We start from the raw sequence: 17,706 nt of genomic DNA, 5'->3' as shown, positions 1-17,706 counted from the left end.
TCTTTGCAACTTTACAGATCTCCTTTATGCACCAAGAGCATGTAACACTCCAAAGAGAAAGGAACAATTGAAATCGCATCATATGACCCCTTTAAAACCACAAAACTAAGTGACTAAGTGAAAGATAGTAGATGCTTAGAAGTCGCATAAGAATAAATGTTTGGAGTTTGTTGAGGAGATGGAGATAATTGTCTCTAAATATGCAAAAATTGAAATTGATGGGAACACTTTAATGAACCTAACTGAGACTACGAAAGCTTAAATATTCCCAAAAATGAAGGATCAAGTTAAATTCACAAGATTACGAGAACCTGAAGACGGAGATGCCCAGCAAGACTTCAGACACCATGAGTAAGTCACTTACTCTTCATGTTTAAAAAGAATGTAGACACCTTTACTAATTATTATCAACTATGATGATTATTTAATGTGTTGTACTGAAAAACCTAGTGACTTTAACATTTCTTCACATTTGGTTGACTTTCCTTGCATTCCTATTTTGGACTGGGATGCTCAGTTAGGTGTGATAATCTGGTCAGGTGTCTATGTATGAATGTTTTTCCTCTGTTTTCAGGTCTACAACAGCCAACACAACAAGGTGTCTTCAGTCCTCGTTACCACCAGTTCTTGAGAGAAAAGACTGCAGAGGATGTGCTTAAAAACCAATTCAAAAAAAGAAAGATCACCTTTGATTGATGCTGAAGAAATAAATGAAATCTGTAGCAGGTTCAGCAAAGCAAGGAAACTATAAAAAATATGGCAACCGTTGTAGAGGTAAGTTTGCCAAATTAAATGACTCTGTAATACTTACATTTTTATTATCCTGTGAGTGTTTCATGTGTATGTATTTTTATTTTATTTTTCAATTTCTGTCACCTGATGCCCTTTAGAAATAAAGCTGGCTTAACATTTTCATGCTCTTTTTATTATATGTGGGAAAAAAGAGAAATAACTGAAATGTATTAATTTTGTGGCATATACACACTGCGAAGTCAAATTTTAGAATATTTAATAAAAATATAATTCAAACAGACATAATTCTCACTGTTTACCATGCAAATATCCAATTCTTACCAACAGCGAAGACATGAAAAGCTCCCGTCTGCTGCTGGTATGAGGAGCTCATGCAGTGATTTGGATCATGAATGTTTATTTGTGAAGCTCTTGTTCTTGTAAAGTTCTTCCAGCGGCTCATTTTCTGTTCATCTGATGGCAGCATAAGTCACTGTATCATTATGATCCTGACAGAACAGCACAGATTTTCTCCATCAATGCAATTATTATTATTATTAGCGCATGAGCTTCATTTATCTGAGATTCAGAACTACATTTCAGCAGCATATAGATGACCGAAGCTGCTGTGATTTTCTCTGAATCGGACTGAACAGCAGTCATGATGAAAAACAAGGGAATGAGCTGCTATCAACTCACAACTGGCTTTTTATAGAAAAACATATTATACAAGGTCTAAAAAAGAGAGCAAATGCATCAGTAACTTCATGAATGTATAATTAAAATAAGGACTGTAGTATATCTCGAACAGACTGATTTTACATTTTTGTCATTGAGTATCTTTATGGTTAGCTGCTGTTGTTTTTGTCATTCACATTATGTCTCAAGCTTGATCTTTTACCTGCATTTGTCGTCAGACCTGACAGACAGGAACAGGTTAGATTAAAAGTCAACGACTCCACCTGCAAACTTCTCCCTGCTCTCATTTTAGCAACATGGAAAGAAACGTCTACATGAGGAAATCTCAAAATACAGGTATCATATTTGATTATAAATACTCTCTTAGTGTTTGTGATATGAAACGTAATTGTGAGGTGCAATATTAAATAATGACTTTAGTTCATTTTTGAATGTAATAGGTGTATGAGCAACAGTTTCACTTTCATCTTCTGTCACAGAACAAAGTGATGTTTTATTAACAAATTTCGGGAGGAGCACGCGCAGATAATTAACACGGCCAGTCCATCATCAGTAATTACACCATCTATCCAACAAGAGAGAACCCCTATAAATAATCAAAGCAGCCTTACCTTCACTATCTCTTGTCTTTCAGCATTCGGTTCGCTCCCTTTGCCATCTTATCACTAGGGTTGGGTATCGTTTGAATTTTATCGATTCTGATTCTGCTTATCGATTCCTAGTTTCGATTCCAATAAGATAAAAAACATCCAGTATAAAAGAAATTAAGTCAAACATTTATTCTGTCCTTTTACAAAGCATTCTGTTGCAGCTGAATAACACAAGCAAAAATCAGAAGCCTACAGAACACTGCAAGAGGAACTTTGCCTATGCTTTAAAAAAATACCACAGCAGATAGATTAATATAAATTTCAAATATTAAAGTGTTAAAGACAAGTAAACAGTCAGTAATAAAATAGGAACAAATCAATTGGCAATATCATAAATACAACTGAACAAAATTTCAGGTACAGAAACTGTAATTAAAAGTTTAAAAACCATAGTTTTTTTCATAAATAAAATATAGATTAATCAATTAAAGTTATGAAATATATTCAGTCAAGATCAGTGAATGAATTTCTTTTGTTCTTTGATTAACATTAATGACAGGCAGCGCGTTTATTAGGCTGCTGTCTCTTTAACACCGAACGCATGCAGATCTAAAAATACTGTACATGTGTGTTTTCTTTCTCATCTGTTTACGTTCACGTAAGACAAAAACATCTGTGTTTATGATGATATACTGACATAGTTTTCTGCATACTGGTCGACAAATATGAAAGAAGTCCGTTTCGGCCCGGAACAACCTTTTCTACAGTGGAAATACACGGAACGGTTCGAGAACGGACACAAACCGGGAACCGGTACCGCGACCTCTGTTCTCTGTGCTCGCGCTTGCGCTTCGTGTGCGCTGCATGCAAACAGGGCGCAAGTTCTTTCCGTTCCTGCACTTAAATAGTTTTTAATCACATTAAAATGCAAACGCAGGAATCGTTAAGCAGAATCGAAATGCACACGTCTTATCGAATACCCGGTTCTTGGAAATTTGGATTTCATTTTCATCAGTCAGTCGCGGAAGTCTGATTGGTTGATAACTTTTTTTTAGAAATTCGCGCTCGCGCATCATAGCAATGTACTTTTGCGCTACGACAGTGCGCTCTCGACATTTGACAGTAAAATAACGCCATACAGCAGGCCTTCAACAAGCCTGGGCCATGCCCCAGATCTTACCGCAGCAAAGCCTCACTCGCTTCCCGCTGCGGCTCTGCCTTCTGCTCTTCAGGCCGCAGTGCCGTATGCAACCGGGCCTCCAGCTCTCGTAGCAGACGCTAGTTTGAGGCTGCCTCCACTAGCGGCGCAGGCCGTGTTGCAAATTAATTTTCAGGTGAAGTCGCTAAAAGCAGGTTTTCGTGGCTAAATTTTGTTAAATAACATAAACGGATGTTGATGCCATTTTTTTAAGCAATTAAAAAAAAAACCATTTTTTCCCCCCAAAGTTTATCATCCACACTGAAATGTCTGAAAGCGTTACATTTGCCTTACTGTGCATGTATAAATCCTCACTGAGGTGATACAGATGGAACAGACATAAGTTTCACGCAATTCTTCTGGCAGGATCAATACATTTACAGAAATATTTCACCATTCACTGATGCGCCCACGACGAGCTCACTCAGAATTGATCTAAAACGCAACTGCCCTCGTGTTTTGCCGCAGGACAGCAATCTACTTCTTAACCCTTTTTTCCTTTTCAGTGGCCTCCAGCTCCTGTAGCAGATGCTAGCGTGAGCACGCCTCCGCTAGTGGCGCAGACCCATCCACAGCCCTTTCTTTACCAACCCCCTCCCTTTCCCTACCCATGGCCTGCAGCCCCACCGTCCAACACTAGCGTGAGGCTGCCTCTGCTGATGGCGCAGGCCCTGATGCCCGCCATTCCCCCTCTCTGACCCTCCTTTTCTTCCGCTCCCGCTCCCAGAGCCGTCCCAAGCGTGAGCATGCCTCCGCAAGCGGTTCTGACAGCTACCTTTTCCCCCCCCCCCCTCGCATGCTCGCTCTTCCTTTTCTTTATCTGCCACGCCCCTACCCATCCCTTCGAATGCTCTCGCCTTGGAACCACCCCCCGTAGTCAGCAGCATCAGGACATAGATTTTGTCAGAAGTTCAGACTGTTGGCGCCAGAGGCGGAACCATCCCAACCCCAGTCCCTTGCCTATTCAGAGCTGATATTCACGTAAACCATCCACTGAAACATCTCCATGAAGCTTCCCTCAATTCTATCCCACAAGCTGTCTCCCCTAGGACCCTCTAATCATATCTAACAGCATGGAAATGCTTTAAAGCATTTCACTCTGCTTACAACCTGCCATTCCCCGACGTTTCCTTGCTCGCCATCACCTCATTCATCTCTCACCTCAACATAAAAAAACCCTACAAATCAGCTCCATTAAAGGTTATCTAAGTGGAATCCAATTTTTCCATGAACTCCTATACGGTTCACCCTCACCCCAGATAGCCAATTCTCAGACCTCCCTACTCATCAAAGGTATCCAACAAGCCCATCCCACCCACCCAGACACAAGGCAGCCCATAACCTTAAAAATATTGACTAAATGTATTTCCAGCCTCCATAGAGGTTACCATTCCATTCACACCACCCGCACACTTGACGCCATGTTCATCCTGGCTTTCTACGGTTTTCTCAGATGCTCTGAGCTCGCTATCACATCTAGCTTCAACCCAAACATCCACCCCACTATTTCCTATCTAGCGGTGCTGGATGACAAAATCATCTTCTACTTCATGAAGCTAAGTAAAACAGACCAGACCAAGAAAGGCCATTTCATTTTAATTTTCAACCTCCAATCACCCATACTACCAAACCGTCCTAGCCTTCATCCAGCTCAGGAAATCACAGTCCAAATGCCCATCCAAGCCCCTTTTTACAGACAACTCCAACCGCCCCATCACTCATTTCTGGTTTCAAAAGCACCTTAAGTCTGTTCTGCTCCTATCTGGTACCCCAGCCGATAACTTTTCCAGCCATTCATTCCAAATTGGAGCGGCAACCACAGCGGCTCAAAAAGGCCTCTCCCAGCAGCCGATACAAGCATTCGGTCGCTGGTCGTCAGAAGCTTTCAAGAGCTAAGATTTTAAGCTTTGCCAATTTTTGGGGGGTTGTCAAAGCTCCTCTCTGGCTGCTGTCCCGTACTAATTGCATCTTTGGGGGAGCATTCTGGGTCCGGGCTAAAAAACCAAGCTCGGGCACCTCTCCCCGGACAGGGGGAGTACCCCGGGCTCGAGAGTAATTACCGAGCTCGGAGCCCTCTCCCCGGACAGCACGCCAAATACGCATAATCTTTACTCAGTTCATTATATGTAAGTGTGAACTCGTGAAAGCAAATCTGTGTAAAAAATAAAAAAAAAAGTGTTTAGAAGCAGAAACATTGTCTCTTGTGAAGTGTTTTTGGTTTATGTTGGTAAACATGCTGGAGCAGAAACATGCAGAGCTGCTGCATAAATTCTGAATGTAGAGATAAAAGTTCCATATTATGTGATTCAACATTTAATAGCATTCTTTCAATCATTTGGATAATTGAGTAATTTCTATCACATATGAGTGTTATCATCAGCGTGTGTTTGTTCAGTGGGAATCAAACCTGTGATTTTCAGCAGGTTTACAGCAAGAGTTTGAGATTCAAGCTACTGTAGTTAAACAGAAAATGTCTCTGGTTACTGTTGTAACCTCGGTTCTCTGAGAGCGGGAACGAGACATTGTGAAGAATTTGCTGTGGTAACTCTACCCCTTCTCCAATTTCCTGAAACCTTATAGGATAACGCCTGTTGAATAAACTGGCCAATTGTCGCTCCTTATGCAAATCTCATGCAAATACAGATGAGTCTGTGGGCAGTATAAATGCAGCGAGAGTGGCAATTGCCTCAAAATCTAAAACTGAATGATGCATTACTCATCGAGTAGCGAGCACAGTGATCTTCGCAATGTCTCATTCCCGCTGTCAGGGAACCGAGGTTACGACAGTAACCCGAGACATTCCCTATCGAGCATTCACTCGCGTTGCAAAGAATTCACTGTGGGAACATTATTCAATCCCACCATGAGTGCGGCGAAGATCAGCCCAAACCAAGGCTTCATACCATACCAAGCATGGGGTTGAACAACACACAATTCCCAACCAATAGTGATACCATTAGGAACCCTCACAGCTGATAGGTGGGGCTAGACCAATGAGCATCTTGGGTATACTGAATTTGCATATTCAGTCAGAATAAACAAGCTGCTGCACTGAATGCAGGGCAGACACAACAACAGCAGCAGGGTAGCACCGTGCATCATAACACAAAGCACATATCAAAATGTACATAGGTCCACACAGTGTCAACAGCTATACATGGTAGCAAACTGGTAACAAAGCACATATGTAAAGATATACATAGGCCTGCACAGTGTTAACCGCTATACGTGGTAAAAACATGGTAAAAGCACTTATAAATATGTACATAGGCCTGTACAGTGTCAACAGCTATACGAGGTAACAACTGTGCCCCAAATTGCAACATAGCAATAAACTAGAAGAATAAGTGAGATTAGTGACTCACCAAAAATACTTCAGACGCCAAGGACCGCACATCCAGCTTGTAAAACCTGCCAAAAGTGTTCTGTGAATACCAGCCAGCTGCAAAGCATATATACCGAATAGATGAGCCTTTAGACCAGGCCTATGAAGTGCAATAGCTCACGTCGTAAGCTCTGATGTTGAGAGGGCATTCCTGTCCCCGGCTTGCATAAGCTGACACGATAGTATTCACTATCCAGTGAGAAAGCCTCCTCTTAGATACTACTCATCCCTAGCACAGCCACCATAGCACACAAAGAGCTGGTTAGAGTGTCGAAAGATGGCCAAGCGTTCAATATAAATCCTCAAAGCCCTAACAGAGCAAATGGCGCTCTGAGCCTTGCCGTCATGTGAGGTCGATGGCTCAGCAGACAAAGTGGGCAAAGAAACAACCTGCGCCTAAAGGGAGTAGAAAGAGATTTAGGCACATAGCCCGGTATGGGCCAGAGCAGAGCAGTTTTGAGAGAGAGCTTCCTCATAGCAACAGATTCCAAGGGCTCAAACCGGGATAGAGAAAGGGCTTTTAGAACCAGCGATGGGTCCCACGGTGGCACTGAAGGCAGGCGTGAGAGATGTAGTCTCCTCGATCCCCTGAGAAATTTGACCACCAGCGCATGCTTCCCAATCGATCGTCCATTAACTGGGGAATGAAACGAAGCAATAGTGGCTACATAAACTGTAGCGTTGTCCAATCCCGTTGTCCAGACTGTGTTGCAGAAAACATCTGGGGCAGCTCCGATATCTTCATCACAGCACCATTTTGAGAAAACGCTCCTGGCTGGGGTGCCATATCGTGCCGTTCGCTTGAGATAGCAGGAACCGCCTGAGGGGAATTCATCAAGGGGAGGAGCCACCAGCATTTCCCTTAGGTCCAGAAAACAAGGTTGATTCGGCCAGTTCGGGGCAACGAGGTTCATCGATGCTCTCTTCCCTAATTTTGCATAACACCAAAGGCAAAATCTTCACCAGAGGGAATGCATAAAGTCTGGCTCTCGGCCAGTGTCACCAAAGAGGCCAGGGGGAGTGACCGGCGCATTAAGGAGAGCCTTACTGTAAGCCTACAAGGCAGGCTGAGTTCCGCGCCAAGGAAGGACACCGATGTGTAGACCGTCTCCTCGGAGGGGGGCATACGCACATAACTGTGGGCCTCCGTCCCATCCATGTGGGAAAACATGGCCTGAATTTTGGACATCCGAAGAATTGAACTCTCTTCATCGAGGTCGTTTGGGCAAAGGCTTTCGTCAGCTAAAAGGCTCGCTGGCAGCAGTAGGCCTCATTCCCATAAGGCCATGAGTGGTGCTCCCGCGAGTCCTCAAACACATGCCGGCAAGTCAGTGCAGAGGATGCAGTCGGACTCAGAGAACGTGTGTTATTTGGCTCAGCGGGTCGATGTGCCTGCTCAAAGTCGACAGAAGGTGCCATCGGATGTAGTGAAGAAGTTGTAGCTTCTTCTGGTGCGTCATTGACTATGGCAGCATGAAGGAGAAGATTCTGAGGCAATTGTTGCTCTCGCAGCATTTATACTGCTTGTCAGTATTTGCATGCGATTTGCATAAGGAGCAACAACTGGCCAGTTTATTGAACTGGCGTTATCCTATAAAGTTTCAGGAAATAGGAGAAGGGGTGGAGTTCCCACAGTGAATTCTTCGCAATGCAAGTGAATGGTCGATAGGGAACTGAACAAAAAACAACAGGCACTTAAACTACAGAACAATGATGGGGCGTCACCTAGTCTGGACGAATTAACAAAGACTGTTACTGTTTGAAAAACACTAAAATCTCTTACAGGACGATAAACAGAGACATCAAGAGTCAAAGTAGATGATCAGCTGAAGACTAAAGAAAAAGACGGAGGAGAGAACAGAATATCAACATGTCAACCTCCGATACCACGGGTAAAAATCAGAGTCACATCATCGTTTAAAATGATTCTAAAATAACATTTTCATTCCATTCTGTCAATAAAATTGTAATTTCTTGAAACACTTTACTGTATTTACATTCAGAGGCAATATACATCATATCAAAGGAAATCAATTTCGTTTTGAATATGTAGTGAAAATTATCAAAATTATTTTAATCTCCTCAAACTCTAAACATATTTATTCTGATGCGACTTCTGAGCATCTCAAACTTTCACTTCGACCAGTTTTAATAATTTGTTCAAAGATGTTTTCTGTTGGGTGATGAAGGTCTTTTGTTTCATACAGCGATTGTCGTCCACAATCCTCCTCGTAGGAGAAGATGGAGCAAAGAACCACCTCCTCAGAGTAAGTCTTTATCTTCATAAATACATGGTTATGTCTGGAAAATATAAACAATGTATCCCCATCAAAACACAAGTGATTAAATGTATTTCCTGCCGGTGGATTCTGGTTATTTTGATCTGTGATGTTAAGCTCAAGATCCTGGCATCATCAACATGTCACATACCACATATGCTCTGTTTTATTATATGATGTGAGAACTGTGGACACTGAATGTCTGATTTGACTCTTTGCAGTGAGGATTGTTGTTCTGGGTTCGAGCGTGTCAGAAAACAGTCTGGTGGGAAACTTCATCTTAGGACGAGCAGCGTTTGACAGTGAAGCTCCTCCAGATGTTGTAGAGAGAGTCGGAGGAAGACTGAAGGACAGACATGTGATGGTCATCAACAGTCCTCAGCTGCTCCAGACGAACATCTCAGCTCATCAGCTCACACAGACAGTGAGAGAGTGTGTGCATCTGTCTGATCCAGGACCTCATGTGATCGTGCTGCTCCTCAGACATGAGCCGTGTTCAGCAGAAGATCAGGAGCGTGTGGAGAAGGTGCTGCTCTCTTTCTCTGAGCAGGTTTATCAACACACCATGGTGCTCACAACACAAGAGCCCACAGAAACCAGTGACATCCTACAGAACATCATTCAGAAATGTGCAAACAAACACTTCGGTCTTCAGAGGAGCAGCTCTCCTGATGATCTGCTGCAGATGTTTGAGGACATTGTGAAGATGAACGATGGACTGCGTCTGGATTGTGCCGAAGGTTCACAGTTTTTCACAATGGATGATATTGTGTGATGAAATTTGATGTTTATATAGGTACATTAATGTTTTTATTTTCTTCTGTTCTCAGTTTCAGAGTGTAAAAAGCTGAATCTGGTTGTGTGTGGGAGTGACGGGACATTGAAATCCTTCCAGCTCTGATCCGTCTCTCAGAGGAGGACGTGCTGCGTCAGACTCTCCGCTGTGTGTCTCTCTGTCATCCTGGAGTTCATGTGTTCATCCTCATCATTCCTGATGCTCCACTCAATAATGAAGACAAAGCTGAAACGGAGAAGATCCAGAGGATCTTCAGCCCGAGAATCAACAAACACATCATGATCCTCATAAATCAGAATCCAGAGCGTCAGACAGCAGAACTAAATGAAGAAACACAGTCTGTCATTGAGAGTTTTGGAGGACGCCATTATTTCATTGACCTGAACACACAAGTGTCCACACTGATGGAGAACATCGAGCAGATGCTGGAAGAAAACAGAGGAGAGTTTTTCTCCACAGAGACATTTCTGGATGCTCAGATGATAAAACTGCTGAAATTTGAAGAGATGAAGAAGAAAATTCAGTCACTAGAAACACATGTACTGTCACAAGGTAATGAGCAGACGATCATTTTGGGTCTTAAACTGATGTTTTGAAATTGATTTTTTGTTACAGTGGAGTTTGATTCTATATTAGAGCTTTATACATTTGAATTTTAAACCAAAGAACTGCTAAATTCAACATTCTAAAGTTCAAAAATTCCAAATTCAATTTAAAAATTCCAAAGTCAAAGCTTCAGTGTTCCACAGGAAATTTTACAAAAGATTATCTGATCATTTTGGCCAATCACTGAAGAGAAGTGTTCAGTGAAGCTTAGTCATTTTACAATCTGACTCGATTTGTGTTTGAAAATAAATCTATGAAATGCTACAAAATAATTCAGCTTCAAAAGTTAAAGTCTCTGTAATGTTTCCTGATCCATATTAAACATGCAGGTCACAGTGAAACACATTTGTTGCACTGCATATTTCCTCTAAAATATTTGCACTAAAATGGTAATTTTAAACGAAGAGAAGAAGAATTAAATGAGAGAGAAGAGAGATATAAAACACAAATAAAGGAGAAGGAGAGAGAGATGAAAGAGGAGATGAAGAGAGAACGAGAGGAACGGGAGAAACAGAAAGAAGAGGAAAAGACGAGAAGAGAAGAAGAGGAGGAGAAAAGTAGAGAACAAGAACAGAGAGCTTGGGATGAACAGATTCAGAGACTGAAGAGTGAAATGGAGGGAATAGTCAGAGAGAAAGAGAGAATAGAAAGAGAGAAACAAGAACAGCTAGAGGATTCAGAGAAGAGACTGAAAGAAGAAAGAAACATGCGAGAAGATCAACAGAAGACTCTTGAAGAACAGCATGAAGAAGAGCTGAAGAGAAGACGAGTGCAGTGGAGAGAGGAAGAGGAGAGAGAGGAAGAGGAGGAGAAGAAGAAGAAGAAGATCTGCTCTGAAACTGGTCCTTCACTGCAGGTAAATAACAGAAATGAATTATTGCTTGTGATGATTATAATAATAATTGTACTATTGTTTTAACTTTTTGTATTATTGTTTTTTTACACAGGGAGAAAACAGGGACATTGAACCAGCAGAAAAAATACAGAATCTATTTCACAGACTTCATCTTGAAGACAAACACCTCAACAGACTGAGAGCTGCAGATGTTCTTCAGATAACTGCACATTCATTACAGTCTCATGAGTCTTGTGCTGAAGAAGAGCTGGTTCAGACTTTCCTACAGAAACTACTGATGATGAACTACAGAGCAAGATACATTCAAACTAAGCAGACCAAAGATCACATGCAACAAAGAGACAGTGACTCCTCAGAAGATGAGTTTGATATTTTTGAAAGAACTTCTTTGTCAAATGAAGAAACCAGTCAGTCTGAGCGAATCCACCCGATGGATGTCCAGATGGCTGTGTTTCATTGTGCTGATGTTTTCCTGAAGCAGCTGATGGTCACTAAACTGTCCCAGTGTCAGTACGCTTTGCCTCTGCTTGTTCCTGATCCATTCACACGACAGATTGAGTTTCCTCTCTGGACATTCAGACAAATCATCAAGAGCTGGAAGATCAGAAACACCAGAAATGAGATCATCAGACAAACCCTGCCGATCTACAAGGCAGAAACTCCAATGGTGTTCTTCTCCAGGTTTGGCTCTGTGTCTTCCTCCAAGTCTCAGCTGATGAACCGTCTGATTAATGAGAAACACAACCCGTTCTTCCACAGAAACTGCCCAGGCAGCAGCAGAACCAGAGTCCTGATGGACGGAGTGGTGGAGATCTCCTGGTTCTGCCCATCTGGATCATATAATGATCATTTCAGTGAGTGTGTAGCATTCTGTAATCTACACGGTGATGCAGGAGACCACGAGAAACAGCTGCAGATCCTCACTGACATGTGCTCAGTCAATGTTGTTCTTCTGCCACAACTCGACAGGAATGATAGAAACATGATAAAAGTTCAAAACCTGTACAAGGACTCAAAGCCACTCATTTGTCTCCTTACTGAGGATGATTTAGCTCTCACTGAGATGAGGAATAGAAAATATAAAATTGGTCTGAAAGACAGAAATCAATCAGATGTGTCTGAAGAACTCAGAAGAGCTATAAATGCTTGTCTTTCAGATTCATCTCACACTTTCAGACTTGAAGATGTGTCCAAACACTCAGACGTCAGAGTAGATGAGGAAGATGACGAAGACTGCAGGAGAGGAAGAGAAGCAGCACAGCAGATGATGAGTTTACTGCAGAAGAAAGATCTGACGAAAGTCAAAGAATGGTTTCTGCCTCGTCAGGGCAAACTGTGGCATCAGTGGAGTCAGAGGAACAGAGAACTACATCGACCTCCAGGAGATGAGATCGAAATGTACATCAGAAGAAAACAAACAGAGATGAAGAAAATACGTGAACTGCAGCATGAATCTGACATCAGTGAGTTTATGAAGCTCTTTATTAAAGAAATGAACTCACACGCTGCCACAAAGATGTTTTTTCTTAAATGGCTCAGAATCCTTCTGGATGAACATGCATCAGCTGATCTTTCTGCTCTACATCACACATATGATGAAAAGTGGTCAACAGTCTTGAAACTGAAAGAGAACCATAATAAATCTGAACATCTCAGAGCTGAACAATCTGAGCTTGAGAGAATATCCGAGGATCTTCAAGCTGCAGGCTTTGGTGTGGAGCACATCATGAGGGAGATCGGTCAGATCTATGAATCGTGTTCATCTGTGCAGAAGAACAAGAAAGACCTGCAGGTTCACTTCTCTTCTCTCCCGAGTCTCGCAGCAGAGATGATGATCTCTGGGTTTCCACTGGAGCTGATGGATGGAGATGCTGCTCATGTTCCTGTGGTCTGGATCTCTGCTGTTCTAGATCAACTCAATCAGAGACTAGGAGACCAGAGAGTCTTTGTGCTGTCAGTTTTAGGGCTCCAGAGCTCTGGGAAATCCACCATGCTGAACGCCATGTTTGGACTGCAGTCTGCCGTCAGTGCTGGCAGAACAACCAGAGGAGCTTTCATGCAGCTGATCAGAGTCTCAGACGAGATGAAAACACAGATGAACACTGACTATATTCTGGTTGTTGATACTGAGGGTCTTCGAGCTCTAGAACTGTCCGGAAGATCAACAAGACATCATGACAATGAACTGGCCACATTTGTTGTAGGTCTCGGAAATCTGACACTGATCAACATCTTTGGAGAAAACCCAGCTGAGATGCAGGACATTCTTCAGATTGTTGTTCAGGCCTTCATGAGGATGAAGAAGGTAAATCTGTCTCCCAGCTGTGTGTTTGTGCATCAGAACATCTCAGACGTCACAGCTGGAGAGAAAAACGTGGAGAGAAGGAGACGACTGCAGGAGACACTGGATGAGATGACAAAACTCGCTGCTAAAGAGGAAGACTGTGATGCAGAATGTTTCAGTGATGTGATTAGATTTGATGTTCAGAAAGATGTGAAGTATTTCGCTCAGCTCTGGGAGGGATGCCCACCGATGGCTCCACCTAACCCAACATACTGCGAGAACATTCAAGAACTGAAGAAAACTATCATGTCTCATGCCTCAAAATCACATGGAATGAGGCTGACACACTTGAAAGATCGTATTAAAGATCTCTGGGAGGCTTTACTGAATGAACAATTCGTCTTCAGCTTCAGAAACGCTCTGGAAATCTCGGCTTACAGGAAACTGAAGACTGAATACAGGAAGTGGTCCTGGAGGCTTCGCAGTGCTATGCTGGAAACTGAGAACAAACTACACAACAGAATAGAAAATGATGTGATTCATGAGATTGAAGAAACTGATCTTCAGAGAGAGCTGAAGGAGACAAGTGAAGAAGTGGAAAAATCAATGTCTGAATTCTTTGAGAAAGACACATATGCAGATATACTGATTCAGTGGAAAACATCATTTGAAATCAAGATCAAAGACTTTCAGGAAAACATTGTGAGAGAAACAAAGAGAAAATTAAATGAGGTTCTGCAGCAGCGACACCTGAAGAAAAAGATTGATGCTCAGAGGAAACATTATGAAAACACTCTCTATGAAAAGAGCAAAGAACTCGCCTTAAACCTCAAAGACAAAGCAATCGATGAAGACACACTGAAGAAAGAGTTTGATTTGTTCTGGGATCAGTGTGTGAAGAAGATCATCAGAGACACTCCTGCAATCAGACACATTGACATAATGAGAGATGTGAGAGAGGTCCTCAGTGACGTCTATGAAAGCACTCCTGCTGATCACTGGAGGGAGAGCAGGGATATTTTCACTGTGCCCAGTTATTCAGATTATGTTATTTTCAGAAAGTCCAAAAAAGGTTTGCTTAAATGGGCTGCAAAGGATGCTTACAGAACAGCTAGAGAAACATTTGGATTTGTTCGAGCTCTGTCTCTAGAGGATGAAGCACAAATAAGATCATTAGTCACAGATGTTGCTCAGCAGACAGACAGAATGATTCAGTCATTTAACATCTCAAAGATGGGCTACAACACCAGCTGCATTCAACAACTCACAGATTACATCAGAGCGAGAGTAACAGAGCATGAGGAAGGACCAGTGAGATATGTGTTCAGGAATCAATTCTTCATGGATTTGGTTCTGTCCATCTGTAAGAGAGCGAACAAGATGATCACTGACCAACACAGACTGTTCAGAGAAGCCAATGATCCTGTAATATATGTTCAGAAGAAGAGAGAAGAGTACTATAGTATTTTCCAGAAATACTGTCATGGAGCTGCATCAGCTCACAATTTTTGGTGAGAATATCTGTCAGAAACTGAAAGAGCCCATTGAGCAGAGTGTCTACAAGAAGACTGCCAGAGATCTGACGGATGAAATGAGATCAAACTGTGAATCACTGAATAGAAACCGATCAAATCTGGAGAAACACATCCTGAAGACACTGGCAGCAGAGGAGGATTTTAACAAATACATGAACTACATTCACAATCCCAGAGATCACTTCAGTGGTTTCATCAGAGATGAAGTCAGGCGGTACATCAGTGATCGGTTCAGTCTCAGTGTTTTATCCAATATGAAGAAGAACATTAAAGTCCTGCAGCAGAAGATCATAGAAGCAGCTCATCAATCTACTGAACGTGCTCGAGAGAACAGAGGAGAAGCTGGTTTGTGGGTTAAGAGTTTCACACAGCAGCTCTCAGATGAGCTGATCTTCTCTGAGAAACACCTCCGTGGAGTCAAACATGTTGATGTGGATGATTTCAACCTCCTAGAAGATGTGATGAGGCAAGAACTTACTGCTATAGTGTCAGACATCAGCAGGAGATTCAATAGAAGGTCATTTGATGAAAAACTGGACCTCAAGTTCAGAGCAGATGAGCTTCTGATTGATCTCTTCTGTCAGTGCTGTTGGGTTCAGTGTCCGTTCTGTGAAGCCGTCTGCTCAAACATCATAGAAAACCATGATGGAGATCACAGTGTTGCTTTCCACAGAGTGGATGGAATTAATGGCACATATTACACTTCTACACAGAATCTCTGTGCTGATATTTGCACAAGTTTAGTGGCAAGTGAAAGAACATTTTGTGTATCAGCTCAGAGGTTTCCATATAGAGATTACAGAAGAGCAGGAGGAGTTTATGCAGACTGGAGCATCAGCCCTGATCTCTTTACACTGCCCTACTGGAAGTGGTTTGTGTGCAGATTCCAGAGAGATCTGGAGAAACACTACAGTAAAACATTTGAGGGGAGTGGAAGGATACCAGATGAATGGAAACAATACTCAAAACCGGACGCTATTGAGAGTTTGGATACATACATCTAATGGAGAAGATGAAGACTGAGACTCTTGTGTCTCCTCTCACATTCAGACTCAACTCAAGACGATCAGATCTCATCAAATACAGCCCAGGATTCAAGACCAGATTCAGTCTCGCATGCTGATATCAGTCAAATGAGCAAAGCTACATATTCTGCAGACATGCATACTTGACAAAGCTAAGAATGAGTAATTATATTTTGCATAAAGAAAATTAAAAAAATATATTTTTCATTACGTTCATCAAATTCTATAAAAAAAATCGAATTATCTAGCTGTTTTACTTTAATTGCTTGTGTAATTCTTTCGTGTAATTCTAATGTCAGGTCGCTCTTGTGACAACTTACCCCATATAGTGTGATGACAAGGAACTCTCTTTTTTTTCTGGGCATTAATGCTGAATAATTAATGTTCAGTTGCTTTTGTGTTTTGTTTTGTTCTTGGCAAAGACTTTGGGATATGTGACTAAGATGTGTAAATAGACAAATAAACACTGAAATATTTAACTTACATTTTTGAATTATCAGTCTGCACTGACTTAAGTTGTATATGCTTAAAATATTCTAAGTAATTTCAACTTGACAAATTTAGTTGTTATAGTTCAACAGCTTTCAATACCAAAGTTCATGCACTGTAAATAAATAAATAAGAATGAGTTTGGAGTTGGTTAATAATCCTCTGATGAAATCTGGAGAGAGTGAATTGATTTGCAGTAGATATGTTTCAATGGCTGAAATCAGATCAATTATTATTTGCAGAAATGAGTTCAAATGGAAATTGATCCTTCTTTCCTTTGTGTATTTAACACACTCTTTTCCCGTTATTGATAAATAGTCAATCTCTGGCTGACATGTTTTACTTTTTTATTTTGTAGTTATTTCCCCGTGTGACTGTGAGACCTGTATGTTTGACTGGAGTTGTGAATCTTCATTCATTCATTCATATATAGTATATAATTCATAGAGTGTCACTCAGATTGATTGTCAAACTGTTTCTTATTATTGTCATCTGTAATGAAGCCTTTGATGTTTTCAGCCAGTTTCTCAATTTAAGCTCTAGATGTCAGTAAAGCCGCACTGATTTATTCACATGAGCAAGAGAAGGATTTCTTCTTCTTTTCTTGAGAACATCAGAAATAATATTTTCAGAGCTTAAATGAGAATGTTAGCAAAGCGTTCTTTGAACTGAAAGCTAAAAATGTATTTGTGGACGTAAGAACTCATGCTTATTATGACTGATATTGATATGACCGGAAGTTTAACTGCGGGAATGAATTGGAATGACAGGAAAGGGAATTTACTAAAGCTTGGACCTCAAAAATTGATTTATATATTTGTTATTAAAATATATAAACTAAATACAGATTTCTCTAAGTGACATCCCAGTCAGCAAATTTCCTTCGGCGCGGATCTGGCCCATATGAACAGCTAAAGTGTGGCCCAGATTAGTTTGTGTTCGCCGGCCCACAACTGGTCCACATCCTTTTAGCCAGAACTGAACCTAAACAGTGCCATAATAACCCAACCCAGAGTGAGCCAAATAATAAAAACAGATGTGGCTGATATATGGACCTTATATGGTATTCTTATATGTCTGAGTTCTGTAAAGGGCTGACGGCCCACATGTGGCTGATAAACCAAATGCCATTATTTAACCATATTTACACCACACCTATTTGTTTTTATTTAAAATACCCATTACACAGTAAATCTTAAACACAAAAATGGATTCACACTCATTTTTAAATG

General features: G+C 41.4%; 1 protein-coding gene and 1 pseudogene across 1 annotated transcript; both read left to right on the top strand.

The window, feature by feature from the left end:
• Positions 1–274: 274 nt before the first annotated feature.
• On the top strand, positions 275–5,115 carry LOC107572360 (uncharacterized; annotated as a pseudogene).
• A 2,775-nt stretch (positions 5,116–7,890) lies between these two features.
• On the top strand, positions 7,891–16,095 carry LOC107572359 (interferon-induced very large GTPase 1-like). Its single transcript, XM_016258792.1, is given in 8 exon segments — positions 7,891–8,005; positions 8,812–8,871; positions 9,105–9,623; positions 9,714–9,772; positions 9,775–10,231; positions 10,693–11,141; positions 11,233–14,925; positions 14,927–16,095. Coding segments are annotated over 8 exon segments (6,390 nt in total). The 3' UTR covers positions 15,965–16,095.
• The last annotated feature ends 1,611 nt before the right edge of the window (positions 16,096–17,706 follow it).

Source organism: Sinocyclocheilus grahami, unplaced genomic scaffold (genome assembly GCF_001515645.1).
Source record: "Sinocyclocheilus grahami isolate Dianchi unplaced genomic scaffold, SAMN03320097.WGS_v1.1 scaffold1738.1, whole genome shotgun sequence".
Lineage (NCBI taxonomy): Eukaryota > Metazoa > Chordata > Actinopteri > Cypriniformes > Cyprinidae > Sinocyclocheilus > Sinocyclocheilus grahami.
This window is presented reverse-complemented; position numbering and strand designations above follow the sequence as displayed.